Consider the following 27786-nt stretch of genomic DNA (forward strand, 5'->3'; position numbering starts at 1 on the left):
CAGGGCCCTGCTATGGCACATGCTGGTTCCCTATGGCGCTGCCATCACCAGGACCCCTATGGGGACCCCGGGACCCCCATGATGGCTGCTCTGGCCTCACTTTGCCGGCCCCATGCCATATATGCTCCATAGAGAGCATGGGCAGCACCGCGGCCTCGAGTCCCCGTTCTGGCAGCCCCACAGCACAGCCGTGTGCCATAGAGGACAATGCGCTCGGCAGCACCAATACCTTGTGCCGGATGAGCACCGGTACCACCAATAGCTTCAGCCGGATGAGCACCGGTACCACCAACACCTTGTGCCGGATCAGCACCGGTAACACCAATGCCTTGTGCCGGATGAGCACCGGTACCACCAATACCTTGTGCCGGATCAATGCTGGTAGCACCATGACCATCGACCGTCGCTCATTCATCACCACAGGCCTGGCCGCGGAGCTGCTGGAGCGGCTGTTGCGCCGGCACATGGCACTGGTACAGGGTGAGGCCAATGCCAAGCACCGCGGTTGTACCAGCATCACCACATCACCATCACTGAAGCGGCTGCGTTGGCACATGGCACCGGTGCAGGATGAGGCCGGTACCAACAACCGCGGTGGTACCAACATCACCACATCCCCATCACCGGAGCGGCTGTTGAACCGGCACATGGCACCGGTGCAGGATGAGGCTGGTACTGATGACCGCGGTTGTACCAACATCACCACATCACCATCACCGGAGCGGCTGTTGAGCCGGCACATGGCACCAGTGCAGGATGAGGTTGACACCAAGGACCATGGTTGTGCCAACATCACCACATCAGCATCACCGCAGCGGCTGTTGAACCGGCACATGGCACCGGTGCAGGATGAGACCGGTACCAACAACCGCGGTGGTACCAACATCACCACATCCCCATCACCGGAGCGGCTGTGCCGGCACATGGCACCGGTACAGGATGAGGCCGGTACCCAGGACCATGGTTGTACCAACATCACATCACCATCACTGCAGCGGCTGTGCCGGCACATGGCACCGGTGCAGGATGAGGCCGGTACCAACAACCGCGGTTGTACCAACATCACCACGTCACCATCACTGCAGCGGCTGCACCGGAACCACCGCAGCTTCCAACGCACCATAGAGACCTTCCAAGAGCCGGCACCGATGGAGGCCTCCCTGTGCCATAGGCACCAATGGCACCAGGCCCAGCACCATAACCCATCCTGGCACAGGGTCCATGGCTGCTGTGCGGTGGTGGAGCCGGTGATGGACACTGGGCACCAGAGTGGGACCGACCCCAGCCCCATGGCACAGACCCATAGGGAAACCTCCTCCCCACGGCAGAGCCATAAGCACCGAAGCTGCACCAGGGATGGGCACCAGTTACCCCATGGCACCGGTACCATTGTCAACCATGAACTGCGGCGGTGCCGGCACAGAGCGGGCAGGGAACTATGGGAACCGGAGCTCAACCGGGAGCCATATGGGCAGGAGGTGAGGGATGGTTGGTGGGATGGCAGAGAGCTGTGCCGTATGGTATAGAGCATTGGTGTATGGCACAGAGCATTGGTGTATGGCACAGAGCATTGATGTATGGCACAGAGCATTGATGTATGGTATAGAGCATTGATGTATGGCATAGAGCATTGATGTATGGCATAGAGCATTGGTGTATGGCATAAAGCATTGATGTATGGTATAGAGCATTGATGTATGGCATAGAGCATTGGTGTATGGCATAGAGCATTGGGGTATGGCATAGAGCATTGATGTATGGCATAGAGCATTGGTGTATGGCATAGAGTATTGGGGTATGGCATAGAGCATTGGGGTATGGCACAGAGCATTGGGGTATGGCATAGAGCATTGATGTATGGCACAGAGCATTGGTGTATGGCACAGAGCATTGGTGTATGGCACAGAGCATTGGGGTATGGTATAGAGCATTGATGTATGGCACAGAGCATTGGTGTATGGCACAGAGCATTGGTGTATGGTATAGAGCATTGATGTATGGCATAGAGCATTGGTGTATGGTATAGAGCATTGATGTATGGCACAGAGCATTGGTGTATGGCACAGAGCATTGATGTATGGCATAGAGCATTGGTGTATGGCACAGAGCATTGGTGTATGGCATAGAGCATTGGTGTATGGCATAGAGCATTGGTGTATGGCATAGAGCATTGGGGTATGGCATAGAGCATTGGTGTATGGCACAGAGCATTGATGTATGGCACGGACCATCACCACCATAACACCTCTCTCCCCACAGGGTCTCACCGCATCACTCCAGTGCCACAATGGAGAACCAGACCCATTGCCAGGCTGCGGTTGTAGCTGTGGTTGTAGCTGCGGTTGTGCCATGGCCTGGATGCATCCGGAGCCGCCGGTGCCAAGGAGCTGCCATAGGCAACCACGTGGCACTAACATGGTGAAGGTCATTGCCAGGAGCTTCGAGATGCGGTCGCGCCAGGACCCACATTGTGGCAAAGCCACAGCCAGAGATGGTGTCAGGTGTGGGGCCATGATTGAATAAAGGCACAACCGAACCTGGTGTTGGTGTAACCATAACTGAGCCCATTTGGTGTTGGTGTAACCATAACCGAGGTGTTGGTGTAACCATAACCGATCCCATGAGGTGTTGGTGTAACCATAACCGATCCCATGAGGTGTTGGTGTAACCATAACCAAGGTGTTGGTGTAACCATAACTGAGCCCATGTGGTGTTGGTGTAACCATAACTGCACCCGGTGTTGGTGTAACCATAACCGAACCCATGTGGTGTTGGTGTAACCATAACTGAGCCCATGTGGTGTTGGTGTAACCATAACCGAACCCATGTGGTGTTGGTGTAACCATAACTGCACCCGGTGTTGGTGTAACCATAACCGAACCCATGTGGTGTTGGTGTAACCATAACTGAGCCCATGTGGTGTTGGTGTAACCATAACCGAACCCATGTGGTGTTGGTGTAACCATAACTGAGCCCATGTGGTGTTGGTGTAACCATAACCGAACCCATGTGGTGTTGGTGTAACCATAACCGAACCCATGTGGTGTTGGTGTAACCATAACTGAGCCCATGTGGTGTTGGTGTAACCATAACCGAACCCATGTGGTGTTGGTGTAACCATAACCGAACCCATGTGGTGTTGGTGTAACCATAACTGAGCCCATGTGGTGTTGGTGTAACCATAACTGAGCCCATGTGGTGTTGGTGTAACCATAACCGAACCCATGTGGTGTTGGTGTAACCATAACTGAGCCCATGTGGTGTTGGTGTAACCATAACTGAACCCATGTGGTGTTGGTGTAACCATAACCACAACCCATGAGGTGTTGGTGTAACCATAACTGAACCCGGTGTTGGTGTAACCATAACCGATCCCATTGGTGTTGGTGTAACCATAACCGATCCCATTTGGTGTTGGTGTAACCATAACCGAACCCAGTGTTGGTGTAACCATAACCGAGCCCATTTGGTGTTGGTGTAACCACGGTAACCATATGGTGTCACCATAACCACAGCCCCAGTTTGGCAACACCAATGGAAGCAGAACCAGAGGCACAGAGAAGAACCAATGGGGTTTAATGGTTACAACAGGAGCCATATTGGGGGGGGGGGGGCAAGGGCTGGGACCCCCCCAGTGGGGCAGACAACGGGGGGCAATGGGGGGGCAATGGGGGCAAAAAATGGGGGGGCAATGAGGGGGCAATGGGGGCAAACAATGAGGGGGCAATGGGGGCACCCAATGGAGCACCCAATGGGGGGCAATGGGGGCAAACAATGGGGGCACCCAATGGGGGGGCAATGGGGGCAATGGGGGCTCCCAATGGGGGGCAATGGCGACTCCCAATGGGGGTACCCAATGGGGGCAATGGGAGCAGCCAATGTGGGGTAATGGGGGGGCAATGGGGGCAAACAATGGGGGCAATGGGGGCACCCAATGGGGGGCAAAGGGGGGCAATGGGGCAGGACGGGGGGGGTCAAAGTGCTTCCAGTTCACATTGAATGTAATGGGGGGGGGGGGGGGTCTGAGACCTTGGGGAACCCCCCGGGGCCCCCCTGTGCTGTGGGGTCACTGGGGCTCAATAGGGATACTGGGGCTGGGGGGGAGTTATGGGGGGTGATGGGGGGGTGATGGTGTTGTTATGGGGCGCTATGGGGCGGTGATGGGGTGGTTATGGGGTGGTTATGGGGCAGTTATGGGGTGGTTATGGGGTAGCTATGGGGCAGCTATGGGGCAGGGTTAGGGTGGTTATGGGTTGGTTATGGGGTGGGTATGGGGTGGTTATGGGGCAGTGATGAGGTGGTTATGGGGCAGCTATGGGGCAGGCTGTGGGTCAGGCTGTGGGTCACTCCTTGGCCCTGCCCACGAGCGCCAGCAGGTACAGGAAGATGTTGATGATGTTGGTGATGGGTTGGTTATGGGGCAGTTATGGGATGGTTATGGTGTGCTATGGGGCAGCTATGGGGTAGGGTTAGGATGGTTATGGGGCAGCTATGGGTCAGGGTGTGGGTCACTCCTTGGCCCTGCCCACCAGCGCCAGCAGGTACAGGAAGATGTTGATGATATCAGTGTAAAGACTCAAAGCTGCAAACACAAAATCCTCTGGACTCAGGGAGAGATTTTTGTTCCCCAGCAACAACTGAACATCCACGGCCAGAAACTGGGGAGAGAAACAGAGAGAGACATAGAGACACATAGAGACCCATAGAGAGACATAGAGACCATAGAGACACATAGAGACACATAGAGACCATAGAGACACATAGAGACCATAGAGACACATAGAGACACATAGAGACACATAGAGACACATAGAGACCATAGAGACACATAGAGACCATAGAGACCATAGAGACCCATAGAGACACATAGAGACACATAGAGACCATAGAGACACATAGAGACCATAGAGACCATAGAGACACATAGAGACCATAGAGACCATAGAGACACATAGAGACACATAGAGACCATAGAGACACATAGAGACCATAGAGACCATAGAGACACATAGAGACACAGAGACCATAGAGACACATAGAGACCCATAGAGACCATAGAGACCATAGAGACACATAGAGACACATAGAGACACATAGAGACACATAGAGACCATAGAGACACATAGAGACACATAGAGACACATAGAGACACATAGAGACCATAGAGACACATAGAGACACATAGAGACCATAGAGACACATAGAGACACATAGAGACACATAGAGACACATAGAGACCATAGAGACTCATAGAGACCATAGAGACACATAGAGACACATAGAGACCATAGAGACACATAGAGACACATAGAGACCATAGAGACACATAGAGACCATAGAGACACATAGAGACACATAGAGACCATAGAGACACATAGAGACACATAGAGACCATAGAGACACATAGAGACACATAGAGACTCATAGAGACCATAGAGACCATAAAGACCCACAACAGCCCCACACACACCCCAGGACCCATGGGTAGCTTAAGCCCCACAGGGGATGGGGTTGGGCTCAGCAACCCCCAGAGGGATGTGGGGCACAGGGGGTGTATGGGGGCTACAGTGGGGCACATATGGGGCACAATGGGGCACATATGGGGCACTTATGGGGCAGATGTGGGTCGATGCTCACCCCAGTAAAGAGCAGGGCTCCCAGTGCTGCATAGATGAGCTCCAGGACCCGGTTGCGGACGCAGAGGAGCAGGATGGAGAAGAGAACCAGTACAACCAGTAACACCAGTAACACCCCCCGGCACGAGGTGAAGTCGTATCTGGTCTGGGGAAACCAGTATGGGACACCAGTATGGGAACCAGTATGGGACACCCAGTATGGGACACCAGTATGGGAGACCAGTATGGGAGCTCCAGTATATGAGCTCCAGTATGGGACACCAGTATGGGACACCAGTATGGGACACCCAGTATGGGAACCCCAATATGGGACACCAGTATGGGAAACCAGTATGGGACACCAGTATGGGACACCAGTACGGGAAACCAGTATGGGAAACCAGTATGGGACACCAGTATGGGACACCAGTATGAAAACCCCAGTATGGAAGACCCCCCATTGCACAGCCTGCCCCATAGCAGACCCTGCCCCATAGCAAACCCTGCCCCATAGCAGACTCCCCCCATAGCAAACCCTGCCCCATAGCAGACCCTGCCCCATAGCAGGCCCCGCCCCATAGCAGACCCTGCCCCATAGCAAACCCTGCCCCATAGCAAACCCTGCCCCATAGCAAACCCTGCCCCATAGGAAACCCTGCCCCATTGCAGACCCTGCCCCACAGCAAACCTTGCCCCATTGCAGACCCTGCCCCACAGCAAACCCTGCCCCATAGCAAACCCTGCCCCATAGCAAACCCTGCCCCATTGCAGACCCTGCCCCACAGCAAACCCTGCCCCATAGCAAACCCTGCCCCATAGCAAACCCTGCCCCATTGGAGACCCTGCCCCATAGCATCCCTGCCCCATAGCAACCCCTGCCCCATAGCAAACCCTGCCCCATAGCAGCCCTTGCCCCATAGCAAACCCTGCCCCATAGCAGCCCCTGCCCCATAGCAAACTCTTCCCCATAGCAAACCCTGCCCCATAGCAGACCCTGCCCCATAGCATCCCAGCCCCATAGCAAACCCTGCCCCATAGCAGCCCCTGCCCCATAGCAGACCCTGCCCCATAGCAAACCCTGCCCTATAGCAGCCCCTGCCCCATTACAGACCCTGCCCCACAGCAGCCCCTGCCCCATTGCAGCCCCTGTCCCATAGCAAACCCTGCCCCATAGCAGCCCCTCACCCATTGCAGACCCTGCCCCATAGCAAACCCTGCCCCATAGGAGTCTCTGCCCCATAGCAAACCCTTCCCCATAGCAGCCCCTCACCCATAGCAAACCCTTCCCCATAGCAGACCCTGCCCCATAGGAGTCTCTGCCCCATAGCATCCCTGCCCCACAGCAGCCCCTGCCCCATAGCAGCCCCTCACCCATTGCAGACCCTGCCCCATAGCAAACCCTGCCCCATAGGAGTCTCTGCCCCATAGCAAACCCTTCCCCATAGCAGACCCTGCCCCATAGGAGTCTCTGCCCCATAGCAGCCCCTGCCCCATAGCAAACCCTGCCCCATAGCATCCCTGCCCCACAGCAGCCCCTGCCCCATAGCAAACCCTGCCCCACAGCATCCCAGCCCCATAAGTTATGGGTCGGCCCCATTACCTGCATGGAGAACAGGACGACACTGAAGCAGACGAGCACAGTGATACCCACGGCCATGAGAACAGCATCAGTGTCATAGAAACTGGCGACCATGGCAACCATGTAGGACAGGCTGAGGGTCAGGATGGACTGGGATGGACATAGGGACATGGGTTAGGGGCACTGACCCATAGCTGCCCTATAGCTGCCCCATAGCACACAGACCTGCCCCACTGCACCCCAAACCCAACCATGTAGGACAGGCTGAGGGTCAGGATGGACTGGGATGGACAGACATGGGTTAGGGGCACTGACCCATAGCTGCCCCATAGCTGCCCCATAGCACACAGACCTGCCCCATAGCACACAGACCTGCCCCATAGCACCTGAAACCTGCCCCACACCTGCCCCATAGCTGCCCCATAGCTACCCCACACCTGCCCCACACCTGCCCCACACCTGCCCCATTGCACCCGAAACCTGTCCCATTGCACCCCACACCTGCCCCATAGCCCCCACACCTGCCTCATTGCACCCCAAACTCACCCCATAGCACCCCACACCCACCCCACACCCACCCCACACCCACCCCACACCTGCCCCACACCTGCCCCATAGCTGCCCCACCCCTCACCAGCGCCATGAGGTTCCATGGGTGCCGGCGCTGCAGGTCCCCGCAGCAGCTCAGGGCCAGCAGGCAGCAGAAGAAGACTCCATAGGACAGGTAATAACTCCAGGTGTGAGTCTGGACAAACACCTTGAGCCCATCCAGGAACGTGAAGGAGGCAACGAAGGTGAAGGTGACACTGAGCTGGAGGGTCAGCACCAGGAACACCTGCGGGGGGGGCACAGACAGGGATGTGGACATACATATACATGTACATACATACACATACATACATATACACACACACATACACATACACATACACACATACACATACATGGGGTGAGAGCGCGGTACTGGTGGCACCAACACCGTCACCGGTGCAACTGTCACCAACACCATCGCCAACACCATCCCCGGTGTCACCGTCCCCAACACCGTCACCAGTGTCACCATCACCAGCACCATCACCGGTGTCACCGGCACCAACACCATCACCAGTGTCACCGTGACCAACACCATCACCGTCACCAACACCATCACCGGTATCACTGTCACCAACAACAGCACCGGTGTCACCATCAGCAACACCATCACCGGTGTCACCTGCACCAACACCATCACTGTCAGCAACACCATTACCACTGTCACCATCACCAACATCGTCCCCAGTGTCACTGGCACCAACACCATCTCCGGTGCCACCGTCACCAATGTCACCATCACCATCATCAGTGTCACCATCACCAGTGTCACCATTACCGGTGTCACCGTCACCAACACTGTCACTGTCACCATTACCGGTATCACTGGTGTCACTGTCACAGGTGTCACCATCACCATCACCGGTGTCACCAACACTATCACCGGTGTCACCATCACCATCACTGGTGTCACCGTCACTGTCACCAGTGTCACCATCACCATCACCAGTCTCACCAGTATCACCAGTATCACCAGTGTCACCAGTATCACCAGTACCACCAGTATCACCAGTGTCACCAGTGTCACCAGTACCACCAGTATCACCAGTATCACCAGTATCACCAGTATCACCAGTGTCACCAGTGTCACCAGTACAACCAGTATCACCAGTGTCACCAGTGTCACCAGTGTCACCAGTATCACCAGTATCACCAGTACCACCAGTATCACCAGTATCACCAGTGTCACCAGTATCACCAGTATCACCAGTGTCACCAGTATCACCAGTATCACCAGTACCACCAGTCTCACCAGTATCCCCAGTCTCACCAGTGTCACCAGTATCACCAGTATCACCAGTATCACCAGTGTCACCAGTATCACCAGTATCACCAGTGTCACCAGTATCACCAGTATCACCAGTACCACCAGTATCACCAGTCTCACCAGTGTCACCAGTGTCACCAGTACCACCAGTACCACCAGTATCACCAGTGTCACCAGTGTCACCAGTATCACCAGTGTCACCAGTGTCACCAGTGTCACCAGTGTCACCAGTATCACCAGTGTCACCAGTGTCACCAGTGTCACCAGTGTCACCAGTATCACCAGTATCACCAGTGTCACCAGTATCACCAGTGTCACCAGTATCACCAGTATCACACCCTCACCAGTATCACCAGTATCCCCAGTGTCACCAGTACCACCAGTATCACCAGTATCACCAGTATCACCAGTATCACCAGTGTCACCAGTATCACCAGTATCACCAGTGTCACCAGTATCACCAGTACCACCAGTCTCACCAGTCTCACCAGTCTCACCAGTATCACCAGTGTCACCAGTACCACCAGTACCACCAGTATGACCAGTATGACCAGTATCACACCCTCACCAGTATCACCAGTATCACCAGTATCACCAGTGTCACCAGTATCCCCAGTCTCACCAGTATCACCAGCACCACCAGTACCACCAGTATCACCAGTATCACCAGTGTCACCAGTATCACACCCTCACCAGTGTCACCAGTATCACCAGTACCACCAGTATGACCAGTATGACCAGTATCACACCCTCACCAGTATCACCAGTATCACCAGTATCACCAGTGTCACCAGTATCCCCAGTCTCACCAGTATCACCAGCACCACCAGTACCACCAGTATCACCAGTATCACCAGTGTCACCAGTATCACACCCTCACCAGTATCACCAGTATCACCAGTATCACACCCTCACCAGTGTCACCAGTATCACCAGTATCACCAGTATCACACCCTCACCAGTGTCACCAGTACCACCAGTATCACCAGTGTCACCAGTATCACCAGTATCACACCCTCACCAGTCTCACCAGTATGACCAGTGTCACCAGTATCACCAGTATCACACCCTCACCAGTCTCACCAGTATCACCAGTGTCACCAGTATCACCAGTATCACACCCTCACCAGTCTCACCAGTATGACCAGTGTCACCAGTACCACCAGTATGACCAGTATGACCAGTCTCACCTTGCGGATGAACGCCTGTCTGACGCTGCTGTCGTCCCATTGAGGAGCTGGGAAGTCCTGAGTGTCATAGTAGGAGGGGGGACCCTCCTCATGGTATGTGCTGTGCAGGGGGGCTGGGGGGGAGGGGTGGTTATGGGGGTGGGGGGAGGGGGAGCACTGCCTGCTCCCCCCCATGACCCCGGATGACCCCACCCCCGGTACTCACAGCCCCCCCCCCCCCCCCCATGACCCCAGGTGACCCCGGATGACCCCAGCTCCCCCTCCATGACCGTTGGTGACTTCGGGCTCCCCCCCATGACCCCGGTTGACCCCGGCTCCCACCCCCCCCCCCAGTGACCCCAATGACCCCGGATGACCCCGGCTCCCCCATCCATGACCCGTATGACCTCAGCTCCCCCCCCCCCATGGCCCCAGATAACCCCCCCCATTACACACAGCCCCCCCCCGAATGACCCCGGGTGACCCCGGCTCCTCCCCCCACCCCATGACCCCGGATGACCCCGGCTCCTCCCCCCCACCCCCCCATGACCCTGGATGACTTTGGGCTCCCCCCCATGACCCCGGGTGACCCCAGCCCCCACTCCACAATGACCCCGGATGACCCCAGCTCCCCCCCCCCCCCTCCTCCCCATGACCCCGAATATCCCCACCCCCCATGACCCCCCATGACTCTGGATAACCCCTCCCCCATGACACCCCATGACCCCCCCCCATGACCCCCCCATGACCCCGGCCCCTCCCCCCCATGACCCCTCTGACGCCCCCATGACCCCGGATGAGCCCCCTTGACCCCCCCATGACCCCGTCTGACCCCCCATGACCCCGGATGACCTCCCATGACCCCCCCATGACCCCGTCTGACCCCCCCATGACCCCCCTTGACCCCCCCATGACCCCCCTTGACCCCCCCATGACCCCGGATGACCCCCCCATGACCCCGGATGACCCCCCTTGACCCCCCCATGACCCCTCTGACGCCCCCATGACCCCGGATGAGCCCCCTTGACCCCCCCATGACCCCGTCTGACCCCCCATGACCCCGGATGACCTCCCATGACCCCCCCATGACCCCGTCTGACCCCCCCATGACCCCCCTTGACCCCCCATGACCCCCCTTGACCCCCCCATGACCCCGGATGACCCCCCCATGACCCCGGATGACCCCCCTTGACCCCCCCATGACCCCGGATGACCCCCCCATGACCCCGGATGACCCCCCCATGACCCCGGATGACCCCCCTTGACCCCCCCATGACCCCGGATGACCCCCCCATGACCCCGGATGACCCCAGATGACCCCGTATGACCCCCCCATGACCCCCCCACTCACAGTCCTGGTCCCCGGGCACCATGGGCTGCGGCTGCGCGAACGGAGGCTGCGCGTGAGGACCGTGGGGGTGGGGCCCGGGGGGGGGGAAGGGACCCGAGGGGGGGAACGGAGCATGCGCGAAGCCCGGGGGGGGGGGGGTAGGGACCAGGGGGGGGGTAGGGACCTGGGGGGGGGTAGGGACCGGGGGGGGGGTAGGGACCAGAGGGGGGGTAGGGACCGGGGGGGAAGGGAGGGGGAGGGGGGGGGAGACCCTCCCCCACCAGGAAATGCTTCTCCTGGGACATCAGCGGCACCTGCGGGGGGGGAGGGGGGGGAGGGGGGGGAGGGGGGAGGGACAGAGGGGGGGAGGGAGAGGGGGAGGGGGGAGACGGGGAGGGGCGGAGGGGGGAGGGGAAGAGGGGGAGGGGTGAGGAGGAGGGGCAGAGGGGGGAGGGGTTAGAGGGGGGAGGGGGAGGAGGGGGAGGGTCAGAGGGGGAGGGTCAGAGGGGGGAGGGGTTAGAGGGGGGAGGGGGAGGGGGGAGGGGCAGAGGGGGAGGGGAGGGAGGGGCAGATGGGGGGAGGGGGCAGAGGGGGAGGGACAGAGGGGGTGGGGCAGAGGGGGGAGGGGAGGAGTCAACAGAGGGAAGAGCCAGAGGGGGCGGAGTCAGGGGGAGGGGCGGAGTCAACGGTAGCGGAGTAAGTGGGAGAGAGGCGGAGTCAGCGGGGGCGGAGTCACATGAGGGGCGGGGTCAGAAGGGGCGGGGTCAGCGGGGGAGGGGCGGGGTCAGAAGGGGCGGGGTCGGAGGGGGAGGGGCGGAGTCAGCAAGGGAGGGGCGGGGTCAGCGGGGGCGGAGTTAGCAGGAGAGGGGCGGAGTCAGAGGGGGAGGGGTCAGAGACGGGAGGGGCGGGGTCAGCGGGGGCGGAGCGGAGTGAGCACGAGGCGGAGTCAGTTAGGGGAGGGGCGGAGTCAGATAAGGGGCGGAGTCAGAGGGGGCGGGGTCAGAGTGGGCGGGGCCAGCAGGGGGCGGGGTCAGAGGGGGGAGGGGCGGAGACAGTGGGGGAGGGGGGGAGAGAACACCCATTGAGAACAGCAGCTTCCATTGACACCAGCACCATGGACAGCAGCACCCATGGACACCAGCACCCATGGACACCAGCACCCATTGACACCAGCACCATTGACACCAGCACCATGGACAGCAGCACCCATGGACACCAGCACCCATGGACACCAGCACCCATTGACACCAGCACCATGGACACCAGCACCCATGGACACCAGCACCCATTGACACCAGCACCCATTGACACCAGCACCCATTGACACCAGCACCCATGGACACCAGCACCCATTGACACCAGCACCCATTGACACCAGCACCCATGGACACCAGCACCATTGACAACAGCATCCATTGACACCAGCACCCATTGACACCAGCACCATTGACACCAGCACCCATTGACACCAGCACCCATTGACACCAGCACCCATTGACAACAGCACCCATGGACACCAGCACCCATTGACACCAGCACCCATGGACACCAGCACCCATTGACACCAGCACCCATGGACACCAGCACCCATTGACACCAGCACCATGGACAGCAGCACCCATTGACACCAGCACCCATTGACACCAGCACCCATTGACACCAGCACCCATTGACACCAGCACCCATGGACACCAGCACCATTGACAACAGCATCCATTGACACCAGCACCCATTGACACCAGCACCATTGACACCAGCACCCATTGACACCAGCACCCATTGACACCAGCACCCATTGACAACAGCACCCATGGACACCAGCACCCATTGACACCAGCACCCATGGACACCAGCACCCATTGACACCAGCACCCATGGACACCAGCACCCATTGACACCAGCACCATGGACAGCAGCACCCATGGACAGCAGCATCCATTGACACCAGCACTCATTGACACCAGCACCCATGGACAGCAGCATCCATTGACACCAGCACCCATGGACACCAGCACCCATGGACAGCAGCACCCATTGACACCAGCACCCATTGAGAACAGCAGCACCCACTGACACCAGCACCCATGGACACCAGCACCCATTGACACCAGCACCCATTGACATCAGCACCATTAACACCAGCACCCATTGACACCAGCACCATTGACACCAGCACCCATTGACACCAGCACCCATTGACACCAGCACCCATTGACAACAGCACCATGGACACCAGCACCCATGGACACCAGCACCCATTGACACCAGCACCCATTGACACCAGCACCATTGACACCAGCACCCATTGACACCAGCACCCATTGACACCAGCACCATGGACAGCAGCACCATGGACACCAGCACCCATTGACACCAGCACCCATTGACACCAGCACCATGGACAGCAGCACCCATTGACACCAGCACCCATTGACAACAGCATCCATTGACACCAGCACCCATTGACACCAGCACCATGGACAGCAGCACCCATGGGCTGCTATGGGGCAGCTATGGGGATGCTATGGGGATGCTGTGGGGATGCTATGGGGATGCTATAGGGATGCTATGGGGATGCTATAGGGATGCTATAGGGATGCTATGGGGATGCTATAGGGATGCTATGGGGATGCTATGAGGATGCTATGGGGATGCTATGGGGATGCTATAGGGATGCTATAGGGATGCTATGGGGATGCTATGGGGATGCTATAGGGATGCTATAGGGATGCTATAGGGATGCTATGGGGATGCTATGGGGATGCTATAGGGATGCTATAGGGATGTTATAGGGATGCTATGGGGATGCTATAGGGATGCTATAGGGATGCTATAGGGATGCTATGGGGATGCTATGGGGATGCTATGGGGATGCTATGGGGATGCTATGGGGATACTATAGGGATGCTATGGGGATGCTATGGGGATGCTATAAGGATGCTATAGGGATGCTATGGGGATGCTGTGGGGATGCTATAGGGATGCTATGGGGATGCTATGGGGATGCTATAGGGATGCTATGGGGCTGCTGTGGGGATGTTATAGGGATGCTATGGGGATGCTATGGGGATGCTATGGGGATGCTATGGGGATGCTATAGGGATGCTATAGGGATGCTATGGGGATGCTATGGGGATGCTATAGGGATGCTATAGGGATGCTATGGGGATGCTATGGGGATGCTATAGGGATGCTATAGGGATGCTATGGGGATTCTATGGGGATGCTATAGGGATGCTATGGGGCTGCTGTGGGGCCGGTGACCCTGGGGCTGCTGTGGTCTCCCCATGTCCACGTCCCTGCTCCCTGCCCTGCCCAGCACAACCGGAGCCCTGGGAGCCCTCAGCAGTGGGTGCACACAGGAGGTACCGGCAGGTACAGGCAGCAGGTACACACAGCAGGTACAGGTAGGTACAGGCAGGATGCACACAGCAGGTACAGGCAGCAGGTGCAGGCAGGGTACAGGCAGAGGGTGCACACAGGTGGTACAGGCAGGCTATGGGCAGGGTACAGGCAGTGGATGCATACAGCACGTGCAGGCAGCAGGTACACACAGGGTGTACAGGCAGGCTATAGGCAGGGTACAGGCAGTGGGTGCAGGCAGTGGATACAGACAGGGTGAAGGCAGAGGGTGCACACATGGGGTACAGGCAGGGTACAGGTAGTGGATGCAAACAGCAGGTGCAGGCAGTGGGTACAGGCAGGTTATAGGCAGGGTACAGGCAGAGGGTGCAGGCAGTGGATGCACATCAGGGATACAGGCAGGGTGCAGGCAGAAGGTACACATAAGTGGTACAGGCAGGCTATAGGCTAGGTGCAGGCAGAGGGTGCAGGCAGTGGATGCACACAGGGGGTGCAGGCAGGCTATAGGCAGGGTACAGGCAGAAGGTGAACACAGGGGGTACAAGCAGCCTATAGGCAGGGTACAGGCAGTGGATCCACACGGTGGGTGCAGGCAGGGTGAAGGCAGAGGGTGCAGGCAGTGGATGCACACGGGGGGGACAGGCAGCGGTGCAGGCAGCAGGTACACACAGGTGGTACAGGCAGGCTATAGGCAGGGTACAGGCAGTGGATCCACACGGTGGGTGCAGGAAGGGCGCAGGCAGAGGGTGCAGGCAGTGCATGCACACCGGGGGTACGGGCAGAGTGCAGGCAGCAGGTACACACAGGGGGTACAGGCAGGCTATAGGCAGGGTGCAGGAAGGGTACAGGCAGCAGGTGCAGGCAGGCTATGGGCAGGGTACAGGCAGTGGATGCATACAGCACGTGCAGGCAGCAGGTACACACAGGGTGTACAGGCGGGCTATAGGCAGGGTACAGGCAGGGTGCAGGCAGAGGGTGCAGGCAGGGGATGCACACAGGGGGTACAGGCAGGCTATAGGCAAGGTGAAGGCAGGGTACAGTCAGTGGATGCACACAGCAGGTGCAGGCATGGTGCAGGTAGCAGGTGCAGGCAGCAGGTGCAGGCAGGGTGCAGGCAGAGGGTGCAGGCAGAGGGTGCACACAGGGGGTACAGGCAGGCTATGGGCAGGGTGCAGGCAGTGGATGCACACAGCAGGTGCAGGCATGGTGCAGGTAGCAGGTGCAGGCAGCAGGTGCAGGCAGGGTGCAGGCAGAGGGTGCACACAGGGGGTACAGGCAGGCTATGGGCAGGGTGCAGGCAGAGGGTGCAGGCAGTGGATGCACATCAGGGATACCGGCAGGGTGCAGGCAGCAGGTACACACAGGTGGTACAGGCAGGCTATAGGCAGGGTACAGGCAGTGGATGCACACGGGGTACAGGAAGGGTGCAGGCAGCAGGTACACACATTGGGTACACACATTGGGTACAGGCAGCAGGTACAGGCAGTTACACACATTAGGTACATTCAGGTACAGGCAGTTACACACATTGGGTACGGGCAGCAGGTACAGCAGGTACAGGCAGCAGGTACAGGCAGCAGGTACAGGCAGCAGTACACACATCAGTTACACACATTGGGTACACACATCAGGTACAGGCAGCACTGGTTCTGGTGCTGGTGCCGCAGCCACCACCAGTGCCAGGACCTGGCCGAGGAGCAGCTGCTGCCGTCACGTGACACAGGCCCCGGCCACCAGCAGCAGCCATGCGGCACCGGGGGGGGGGGGGGGACAGACCCCAATAGGTGCAGTGGGTGCAGTGGGTACAGTGGGTACAGACCCCAATGGGTGCAGTGGGTGCAGTGGGTACAGACCCCATGGGTGCAGTGGGTGCAGTGGGTGCAGTGGGTACAGTGGGTACAGACCCCATAGGTGCAGTGGGTGCAGACCCCATAGGTGCAGTGGGTGCAGTGGGTGCAGACCCCATGGGTGCAGTGGATGCAGTGGGTGCAGTGGGTGCAGTGGGTGCAGTGGGTGCAGTGGGTACAGACCCCATGGGTGCAGTGGGTGCAGTGGGTGCAGTGGGTACAGACCCCATGGGTGCAGTGGGTGCAGTGGGTACAGACCCTATGGGTGCAGTGGGTGCAGACCCCATTGGGTGCAGTGGGCACAGACCCCATGGGTGCAGTGGGTGCAGTGGGTGCAGTGGGTGCAGACTCCATAGGTGCAGTGGGTGCAGTGGGTGCCCCCCCTATGTGTGCAGACCCCATTGATCCACGTGATCACGCATCACGTGGCCCAACCCCCCCCCCCCCCGCATCCCCATAAGCCGCTTATGCCGCTCGGGCCCCAACCGCGTCCTATTTACGGCCCTAATCCCCTCCCCCCCCCCCCCCCCCCCCCCCTCCCCCCCCCCCCCCCCTCCCGGTTTCCCCTCCCCCCCCTCCGGTGAATGCGGCAGCACCGGGAGGGGGGAGGGGCAGTAACGGAGCTCGGGGGGGTCCCGGTGCCCCTCCCCCCACTGCAGCCCCCTCCCCCTCATCCCCATCCCCCCCCCCCCCCCCCCCCATCCCCGCTCACCGCCCGTGCGGGTCCGACGCGCTGCGGAGGGGGCGGAGCTCGGAGGGGGCGGGGCCTGCGTGGGGGGCGGGGCCTGAGCGGGGGGTGGGGCTTGGAGGGAGGGCGACCCCGTGTGGTGCAGGGGGGAGGTGCAGATCGTGTCTGAGTGTACCTGTGTCTGTGTCTGACTGTACCTGACTGTATCTGACTGTATATGACTGTATCTGACTGTGTCTGACTGTGTCTGACTGTGTCTGATTGTGTCTGACTGTATCTGACTGTATCTGACTGTGTCTGACTGTGTCTGACTGTGTCTGATTGTGTCTGACTGTATCTGACTGTGTCTGACTGTGTCTGACTGTGTCTGACTGTGTCTGATTGTGTCTGAGTGTGTCTGATTGTGTCTGACTGTGTCTGTCTGATTGTGTCTGTGTCTGACTGTGTCTGACTGTACCTGACTGTACCTGACTGTGTCTGACTGTGTCTGACTGTGTCTGGTTGTGTCTGTGTCTGACTGTGTCTGATTGTGTCTGATTGTGTCTGACTGTGTCTGATTGTGTCTGACTGTGTCTGAGTGTGTCTGACTGTATCTGACTGTGTCTGACTGTGTCTGACTGTACCTGATTGTGCCTGACTGTGCCTTCCTGTACCTGCCTGTACCTGACTGTACCTCACTGTATGTGTATATGGGGACACAGGGATGGGACATGGGATCCTGGGACATGGGATACAGCAAGGCCATGGGAAGCCCCAGGAAGCCTAAACAAGCAAGATAGGAACAAGCTGTAATTCATGGAGTGATGAGAACTGTGGATGATGGTAAGTGTTGGAGGTCAAGTTCTCACACCTGTGCTTAACCAGTTGTATGTTAGTCACTAAGGTTGACTAAGTATCCAATCATGATATGCCAGATTACTGTAGGTGTGTGTAAGCAATAGGATATAAGGAGTTAATGTCATTAACATAGACTTGGACTATTAGACTTGGGAGAAGATTACTAAGGAAGGAGCTTCAGTTTTATGGATGTTTTCAGTCCTTCTTAAGGCCTTAAAGAGACAGACTTAAAGTTAGTCTTAAAGTTAGTTAGACTTAAAGTTAGTGCTGAAATGGTTGAAGACTCATTACCCAGAGATTGAGTCTACCGGATTTGAGATATCCCTGACCCACACTGTGACCCATGGGACCCATAACCATGACCCACATGTGACCCACATGTGACCCACACTGTGACCCACACTGTGACCCATGGGACCCAAACTGTGACCCACACTCTGATCCACACCATGACCCACACCGTGACCCACACTGTGACCCACATGTGACCCATAACCATGACCCACACTGTGACCCATAGGACCCATAACCATGACCCACACTGTGACCCATAGGACCCATAACCATGACCCACACTGTGACCCACACCATGACCCACACTGTGACCCATAGGACCCATAACCATGACCCACACTGTGACCCATAGGACCCATAACCATGACCCACACTGTGACCCACACCATGACCCACACCGTGACCCACACTGTGACCCACACTGTGACCCACATGTGACCCATAACCATGACCCACACCCTGACCCATAGGACCCATAACTGTGACCCACACTGTGACCCATGGGACCCATAACCATGACCCACATGTGACCCACATGTGACCCACACTGTGACCCATAGGACCCATAACCATGACCCACACCGTGACCCACATGTGACCCATGTGACCCACAACCATCCCCCCCCCCCCAGGAGGTTGTTGGTGTCTCCTTCATCACTGCTCTGGCCCCAAGCTCTGATCACCTCCCAGTGTCCTTGAGCCTGAGGGTGGAGCCCAGAGAGACACAGACACCGGAACCGGCTCCGGAACAACCAGAATGGAACCGGAACAATGGGAATGACACCGGGATCAATGCTGGAACACTGGGATTAACACTGGGACTGACACCGGAACCGGCTCCGGAACAACCGGAGCAACACCGGGAATGGCAACGGAACAATGGGAATGGCAACGGGACACTGGGACTGACACCGGAACCGGCACCGGAACAACGGGAGCAACACTGGGACACTGGGAATGGTAATGGGATCAACAACGGGAATGGAACCGGAACAATGGGAATGACAATGGACAGACACCGGGACACCAGGACTGACACCGGAACCGGCTCCGGAACAACGGGAGCAACACCAGAACACCGGGAATGGCAACGGGACACTGGGAATGACAATGGGATCAACAATGGGACTGACACCGGAACCGGCTCCGGAACAACTGGAATGGGACCAGAAGAATGGGAATGGCACCGGAACAATGGGACAGACACCAGAACACAAGGACTGACACCGGAACCGGCTCCGGAACAACGGGAGCAACACCAGGACACTGGGAATGGCACAGGAACAACGGGAATGGGACCAGGATCAATGCTGGAACACTGGGATTGACACAGAGACAGACACCGGAACCGGTACCGGGACAACGGGAATGGGACCAGAACAATGGGAATGGCAATGGGATCAACAACGGGAATGGCAACGGAACACTGGGACAGACACCAGAACACAAGGACTGACACCGGAACCGGCTCCGGAACAGTGGGACCAACACCAGGACACCAGGATTGATACTGGGAATGGCAACGGGACACTGGGAATGACACCGGGATCAACACTGGGATCAACACCGGAATACAGGGAATGGCACTGGGACACTGGAACCAACACTGGGACAGACACTGGGACAGACACTGGGAATGGCAACAGGAATGGTACCAGAACACTGGGATCGACATTGGGACACCAGGACTAACACTGGGAATGGCACCGGAACACTGGGACTGACACCAGGACTGACACCAGGATCGACACTGTGAATGACACTGGGAATGGCACAGGGATTGATACCGGGAATGGCACCGGAACACCGGGACCAACACCAGGACTGACACTGGGACAGACACTGGAACAGGCACAGGGATCAACATTGGAACACCAGGAATGGCACCGGGAATGGCAGCAGAACACTGGGAATGGCACCAGGACTGACACTGGGAATGGCACAGGGACACTGGGACAGACACTGGGATGAACACCAGGACACCGGGAATGTCACTGGGAATAGCACCAGGACAGACACCAGGAGAACAGGACAGACACTGGGACACCGGGAGCAACACTGGGAATGACACCGGGAATGGCACCAGACAGACACTGGGGCACAAGAACTGACACTGGGATCAACACCAGGACACCAGGACAAACACTGGGACAGATACTGGGACTGACACCAGAACACTGGGAATGGCACCAGGACAGACACCAGGACAACAGGACACAGGGACACCAGGATTGGCACCGGGACACTGGGACAGGCACTGGGACCAACACCAGGACAGGCACTGGGACTGGAGATGACTGGGACATGGAACTGGTGCCCCTGTGCCACTGATCCTGCACTGATCCAGCACCAGTATGGGATGGATCCTGCATTGATCCAGCACCAGTATGGGATGGATCCAGTATTGACCCAGCACCAGTATGGGATGGATCCAGCATTGACCCAGCACCAGTATGGGATGGATCCAGTATTGATCCTGCATTGATGGGGCATTAATAAGATATTGATCCAGCACTGACCCTGCTCCAGTCTGTTCTATCATAGCACTTGGGGGGCTGCCCCACATCAATGGGGCAGGGACCCACATCAATGGGGCAGGACCCCCATCAGTGGGGCAGGGACCCACATCAATGGGGCAGGGACCCCCATCAGTGGGGCAGGACCCACATCAATGGGGCAGGACCCACATCAATGGGGCAGGACCCACATCAATGGGGCAGGGACCCCCATCAGTGGGGCAGGGACCCACATCAATGGGGCAGGAACCCACATCAATGGGGCTGGGACCCACATCAATGGGGCAGGGACCCCATCAGTGGGGCTGGGACCCACATCAATGGGGCTGGGACCCCAATCAATGGGGCAGGGACCCACATCAGTGGGGCTGGGACCCCCATCAATGGGGCTGGGACCCACATCAGTGGGGCAGGGACCCACATCAGTGGGGTAGGGACCCACATCAATGGGGCAGGGACCCACATCAGTGGGGTAGGGACCCCCATCAATGGGGCAGGGACCCTCATCAGTGGGGCAGGGATCCCCATCAATGGGGCTGGGACCCACATCAGTGGGGCAGGGACCCACATCAGTGGGGCTGGGACCCACATCAGTGGGGCTGGGACCCACATCAATGGGGCAGGGACCCACATCAATGGGGCAGGGACCCACATCAATGGGGCAGGGACCCCCATCAGTGGGGCTGGGACCCCATCAGTGGGGCTGGGACCCCCATCCATGGGGCAGGGACCCCCATCAGTGGGGCAGACACCCCCATCAGTGGGGCAGGACCCACATCAGTGGGGCTGGGACCCCCATCAGTGGGGCAGGGACCCACATCAGTGGGGCAGGAACCCCCATCAATGGGGCTGGGACCCACATCAGTGGGGCAGGACCCACATCAATGGGGCAGGGACCCCCATCAGTGGGGCTGGGACCCACATCAGTGGGGCAGGGACCCACATCAGTGGGGCAGGGACCCACATCACACACAAGCCCATAGGCAGCTCTGAATCCTTTATTAGAAGGCACCAAGCAGGGATCAATGGGGCAGAGGGAGACCCACACTTATGGGGCTCACCCCCCACATTAAGGCAGAAGCATTGGAGCCAATGGGGCTATGGGGCAGCAGCTGCCCCATAGATGGACCCTGAGCTCTGCCCCATAGAAGGGGGACCCTCGGTCCCCTCTGCTTGGGGGGTGCATAGATGGAGTGGGGGGTCTGCCCCATAGCAGGGTCTGCCCCATAGCAGGGTCTGCCCCATAGAGTGTGCATAGCTATGATCAAGGGGATGCTGTGTGGGGCTGCCCCATAGACTTGTGCGTATATAGGGTTGTGGGGCTGCCCCATAGACTTGTATCTATGGTTGTGGGGCTGCCCCATAGACTGTGCTTATATAGGGCTGGGGCTGCCCCATAGGGAAGCTGCCCTATGGGGTGGGGGTCTGCCCCATGGATTGTGCGTACATGGGGTTGTGGGGCTGCCCCATAGACTGTGTGTATCTGGGGTTGTGGGGCTGCCCCATAGACTTGTGTGTATCTGGGGTTGTGGGGCTGCCCTACAGACTTGTGTGTATCTGGGGTTGTGGGGCTGCCCCATAGACTTGTGTGTATCTGGGGTTGTGGGGCTGCCCTATAGACTTGTATTTAGGGTTGTGGGGCTGCCCCATAGACTTGTGTGTATCTGGGGTTGTGGGGCTGCCCTATAGACTTGTGTGTATCTATGGTTGTGGGGCTGCCCCATAGACTTGTGTGTATCTGGGGTTGTGGGGCTGCCCCATAGACTTGTGTGTATCTGGGGTTGTGGGGCTGCCCTATAGATTTGTGCGTATATAGGGTTGGGGGGTGCTGTGGGTCAGCCCCATAGCCTCAGTTATGGGTCAGCCCCATAGCCGCAGCCATGGGGGGTGCATGGAGGTCGCTATGGGGCAGCCCCATAGCCTCACTTATGGGTCAGCCCCATAGCCGCAGTTGTGAGGCAGCCTATGGGGTGTGCTGTGAGCTCTGGGGCAGCTCATGGGGGTCGCTGTGGGGCAGCCCCATAGCCGCAGCTGTGGGAAAGCCCTTGGGTTCTGCTGTGTGTTGTGGGGCAGCCCCATAACCGCCGCCATGGGGCAGTGCATGGGGTGTGCTATGGGTCAGCCCCATAGGCTCAGTTATGGGTCAGCCCCATAGCAGTTATGGGTCAGCCCCATAGCGGTTATGGGTCAGGCCCATAGCACTTATGGGTCAGCCCCATAGCGGTTATGGGTCAGCCCCATAGCACTTATGGGTCAGCCCCATAGCACTTATGGGTCAGCCCCATAGCAGTTATGGGTCAGCCCCACAGCACTTATGGGTCAGCCCCATAGAGCACTTATGGGTCAGCCCCATAGCACTTATGGGTCAGCCCCATAGCGGTTATGGGTCAGCCCCATAGCACTTATGGGTCAGCCCCATAGCACTTATGGGTCAGCCCCATAACGGTTATGGGTCAGCCCCATAGCACTTATGGGTCAGCCCCATAGCACAGTTATGGGTCAGCCCCATAGCACTTATGGCTCAGCCCCATAGCAGTTATGGGTCAGCCCCATAGCACTTATGGGTCAGCCCCATAGAGGTTATGGGTCAGCCCCATAGAGGTTATGGGTCAGACCCATAGCTCAGTTATGGGTCAGCCCCATAGCACACTTATGGGTCAGCCCCATAGAGGTTATGGGTCAGCCCCATAGCAGTTATGGGTCAGCCCCATAGCACTTATGGGTCAGCCCCATAGAGGTTATGGGTCAGCCCCATAGCACTTATGGGTCAGCCCCATAGCCTCACTTATGGGTCAGCCCCATAGCGGTTATGGGTCAGACCCATAGCACAGTTATGGGTCAGCCCCATAGAGGTTATGGGTCAGCCCCATAGCACAGTTATGGGTCAGCCCCATAGCACTTATGGGTCAGCCCCATAGCAGTTATAGGTCAGCCCCATAGCAGTTATGGGTCAGCCCCATAGCCTCAGTTATGGGTCAGCCCCATAGCACTTATGGGTCAGCCCCATAGCACTTATGGGTCAGCCCCATAGCAGTTATGGGTCAGCCCCATAGCAGTTATGGGTCAGCCCCATAGCCTCAGTTATGGGTCAGCCCCATAGCACAGTTATGGGTCAGCCCCATAGCACTTATGGGTCAGCCCCATAGCACAGTTATGGGTCAGCCCCATAGCACTTATGGGTCAGCCCCATAGCAGTTATGGGTCAGCCCCATAGAGGTTATGGGTCAGCCCCATAGCACTTATAGGTCAGCCCCATAGCGGTTATGGGTCAGCCCCATAACCTCACTTATGGGTCAGCCCCATAGAGGTCAAGGGTCAGCCCCATAGAGGTCATAGGTCAGACGCTCTCCTGCAGGCTCCGGTACTCGAAGACACTTCCTCGCTCAGTGAAGCTCTTGGGGGGGGGGAGGGGCTGGGATGGCCCCTCCCCCTCCCCCTGCCCCTCCCCCTGCCCCTCCCCCTCCTGGGGGGCACCGAAGCCTCCTCCGCCAGGGGTCAGGAGCCGGAACACGTCCTATGGGGCAGAGGGGGAGGGGAAGCTATGGGTCTCTATGGGGTCTATGGGGTCTATGGGGCTCTATGGGGTCTATGGGGCTCTATGGGTCTCTATGGGGCTCTATGGGGCTCTATGGGGTCTGTGGGGTCTATGGGGTCTATGGGGTATCTATGGGGCTCTATGGGGCTCTATGGGGCTCTATGGGGTCTATGGGGCTCTATGGGGTCTACGGGGTCTATGGGGCTCTATGGGGCTCTATGGGGATATATGGGGCTCTATGGGGCTCTATGGGGTCTATGGGGCTCTATGGGGCTCTATGGGGTCTATGGGTCTCTATGGGGCTCTATGGGGCTCTATGGCGTCTATGGGGCTCTATGGGGTCTATGGGGCTCTATGGGGATCTATGGGGCTCTATGGGTCTCTATGGGGTCTATGGGGCTCTATGGGGCTCTATGGGGTCTATGGGGATCTATGGGGTCTATGGGGCTCTATGGGGTCTATGGGGCTCTATGGGTCTCTATGGGGTCTATGGGGCTCTATGGGGTCTATGGGGTCTGTGGGGTCTATGGGTCTCTATGGGGCTCTATGGGGCTCTATGGGGTCTGTGGGGTCTATGGGGTCTATGGGGTATCTATGGGGCTCTATGGGGCTCTATGGGGCTCTATGGGGTCTATGGGGCTCTATGGGGTCTATGGGGTCTATGGGGCTCTATGGGGCTCTATGGGGATATATGGGGATCTATGGGGCTCTATGGGGCTCTATGGGTCTCTATGGGGCTCTATGGGGTCTATGGGGCTCTATGGGGCTCTATGGGGCTCTATGGCGTCTATGGGGCTCTATGGGGTCTATGGGGCTCTATGGGGATCTATGGGGCTCTATGGGTCTCTATGGGGTCTATGGGGCTCTATGGGGCTCTATGGGGTCTATGGGGATCTATGGGGTCTATGGGGCTCTATGGGGTCTATGGGGCTCTATGGGGTCTATGGGGCTCTATGGGGCTCTATGGGGCTCTATGGGGCTCTATGGTGTCTATGGGGCTCTATGGGGCTCTATGGTCTCTATGGGACTCTATGGGGCTCTATGGGTCTCTATGGGACTCTATGGGGCTCTATGGGGCTCTATGGGGCTCTATGGGGCTCTATGGGCTATATGGGGCTCTATGGGGTCTATGGGGCTCTATGGGGCTCTATGGGGTCTCTATAGACTCTATGGGGCTCTATGGGGTCTATGGGGCTCTATGGGGTCTATGGGGTCTATGGGGCTCTATGGGGATCTATGGGGTCTATGGGGCTCTATGGGGTCTATGGGGTCTATGGGGCTCTATGGGGTCTATGGGTGTCTATGGGGCTCTATGGGGCTCTATGGGGCTCTATGGGGCTCTATGGTCTCTATGGGGCTCTATGGGGCTCTATGGGGTCTATGGGGTCTATGGGTCTCTATGGGGCTCTATGGGGATCTATGGGGTCTATGGGGCTCTATGGGGTCTATGGGGTCTATGGGGATCTATGGTGCTCTATGGGTCTCTATGGGTCTCTATGGGTCTCTATAGGGCTCTATGTGGCTCTATGGGTCTCTATGGTCTCTATGGGGCTCTATGGGGTCTATGGGTCTCTATGGGTCTCTATGGGTCTCTATGGGTCTCTATGGGGCTCTATGGGGTCTATGGGGTCTATGGGGATCTATGGGGCTCTATGGGGATCTATGGGGATCTATGGGGTTCTATGGGTGTCTATGGGGCTCTATGGGGTCTATGGGGTCTATGGGGCTCTATGGGGCTCTATGGGGTTCTATGGGTGTCTATGGGGCTCTATGGGGTCTATGGGGCCTATGGGGCTCTATGGGGCTCCATGGGTCTCTATGGGTCTCTATGGGGCTCTATGGGGCTCTATGGGTCTCTATGAGGCTCTATGGGCTCTATGGGGCTCTATGGGGCTCTATGGTCTCTATGGGTCTCTATGGGGCTCTATGGGGTCTATGGGGCTCTATGGGTCTCTATGGGGTCTATGGGGGTCTATGGTCTCTGTGGGGCTCTATGGGTCTCTATGGGTATCTATGGGGCTCTATGGGGCTCTGTGGGGCTCTATGGGGCTCTATAGGGCTCTATGGGGCTCTATGGTCTCTATTGGGCTCTATGGGGCTCTATGGGGTCTATGGGGCTCTATGGTCTCTATGGGGCTCTATGGGGCTCTATGGGGCTCTATGGGGTCCATGGGGCTCTATGGGGCTCTATGGGGCTCTATGGGTCTCTATGGGGTCTATGGGTCTCTATGGGTTTCTATGGGGCTCTATGGGGTCTATGGGGTTCTATGGGTCTCTATGGGGTCTATGGGGTCTATGGGGCTCTATGGGGTCTATGGGTCTCTATGGGGTCTATGGGGTCTATGGGTCTCTATGGGGCTCTATGGGGCTCTATGGGTCTCTATGGGGTCTATGGGGCTCTATGGGGCTCTATGGGGTCTATGGGTCTCTATGGGCTCTATGGGTCTCTATAGGGCTCTATGGTCTCTATGGGGATCTATGGGGCTCTATGGGTCTCTATGGGTCTCTATGGTCTCTATGGGTCTCTATGGGTCTCTATGGGTCTCTATGGTCTCTATGGGGCTCTATGGGGATCTATGGGGCTCTATGGGGTCTATGGGTCTCTATGGTCTCTATGGGTCTCTATGGGTCTCTGTGTGTCTCTATGTGTCTCTATGAGTCTCTATGTGTCTCTATGGTCTCTATGTGTCTCTATGAGTCTCTATGTGTCTCTATGGGTCTCTATGGTCTCTATGTGTCTCTATGGGTCTCTATGGGTCTCTATGGTCTCTATGTGTCTCTATGGGTCTCTATGGTCTCTATGTGTCTCTATGGTCTCTATGTGTCTCTATGTGTCTCTATGGGTCTCTATGGTCTCTATGTGTCTCTATGTGTCTCTATGTGTCTCTATGGTCTCTATGGGTCTCTATGGGTCTCTATGGTCTCTATGTGTCTCTATGGTCTCTATGTGTCTCTATGTGTCTCTATGGGTCTCTATGGGTCTCTATGTGTCTCTATGGTCTCTATGTGTCTCTATGGGTCTCTATGGGTCTCTATGTGTCTCTATGGGTCTCTATGGTCTCTATGTGTCTCTATGGTCTCTATGTGTCTCTATGTGTCTCTATGGGTCTCTATGGTCTCTATGGGTCTCTATGTGTCTCTATGTGTCTCTATGG

The 27786-nt window shown here is 57.6% G+C and overlaps 3 protein-coding genes across 3 annotated transcripts in view; 1 reads left to right on the top strand and 2 right to left on the bottom strand.

Annotated features, from left to right (window-relative positions):
* The first annotated feature begins 991 nt into the window (after positions 1-991).
* On the top strand, positions 992-2536 carry LOC117436044 (uncharacterized). The gene is made up of 2 exons (XM_034061741.1): positions 992-1478; positions 2260-2536. The coding sequence occupies exons 1-2, from the start codon at positions 1011-1013 to the stop codon at positions 2521-2523; spliced, it is 732 nt and encodes a 243-aa protein (XP_033917632.1). The 5' UTR covers positions 992-1010; the 3' UTR covers positions 2524-2536.
* A 1942-nt stretch (positions 2537-4478) lies between these two features.
* On the bottom strand, positions 4479-11652 carry GRINA (glutamate ionotropic receptor NMDA type subunit associated protein 1). The gene is made up of 6 exons (XM_034061732.1): positions 11573-11652; positions 10243-10355; positions 7829-8029; positions 7216-7344; positions 5638-5781; positions 4479-4658 (listed from the first exon to the last, which is right to left on the bottom strand). Exons 1-6 carry the CDS (start codon positions 11592-11594, stop codon positions 4509-4511), a joined length of 759 nt encoding a protein of 252 aa, XP_033917623.1. The 5' UTR covers positions 11595-11652; the 3' UTR covers positions 4479-4508.
* A 203-nt stretch (positions 11653-11855) lies between these two features.
* Positions 11856-27786, bottom strand: part of OPLAH (5-oxoprolinase, ATP-hydrolysing) — a gene marked incomplete at its 5' end in the record, with an annotated part of 109492 nt that continues 93561 nt past the window's right edge. The window contains 2 exons of the mRNA XM_034068815.1: positions 11856-11865; positions 24537-24610. Coding sequence (XP_033924706.1) covers positions 11856-11865; positions 24537-24610 — 84 coding nt within the window. The remainder of the gene's footprint in view (positions 11866-24536; positions 24611-27786) is intronic.

This window comes from Melopsittacus undulatus, chromosome 1 (genome assembly GCF_012275295.1).
Source record: "Melopsittacus undulatus isolate bMelUnd1 chromosome 1, bMelUnd1.mat.Z, whole genome shotgun sequence".
NCBI lineage: Eukaryota > Metazoa > Chordata > Aves > Psittaciformes > Psittaculidae > Melopsittacus > Melopsittacus undulatus.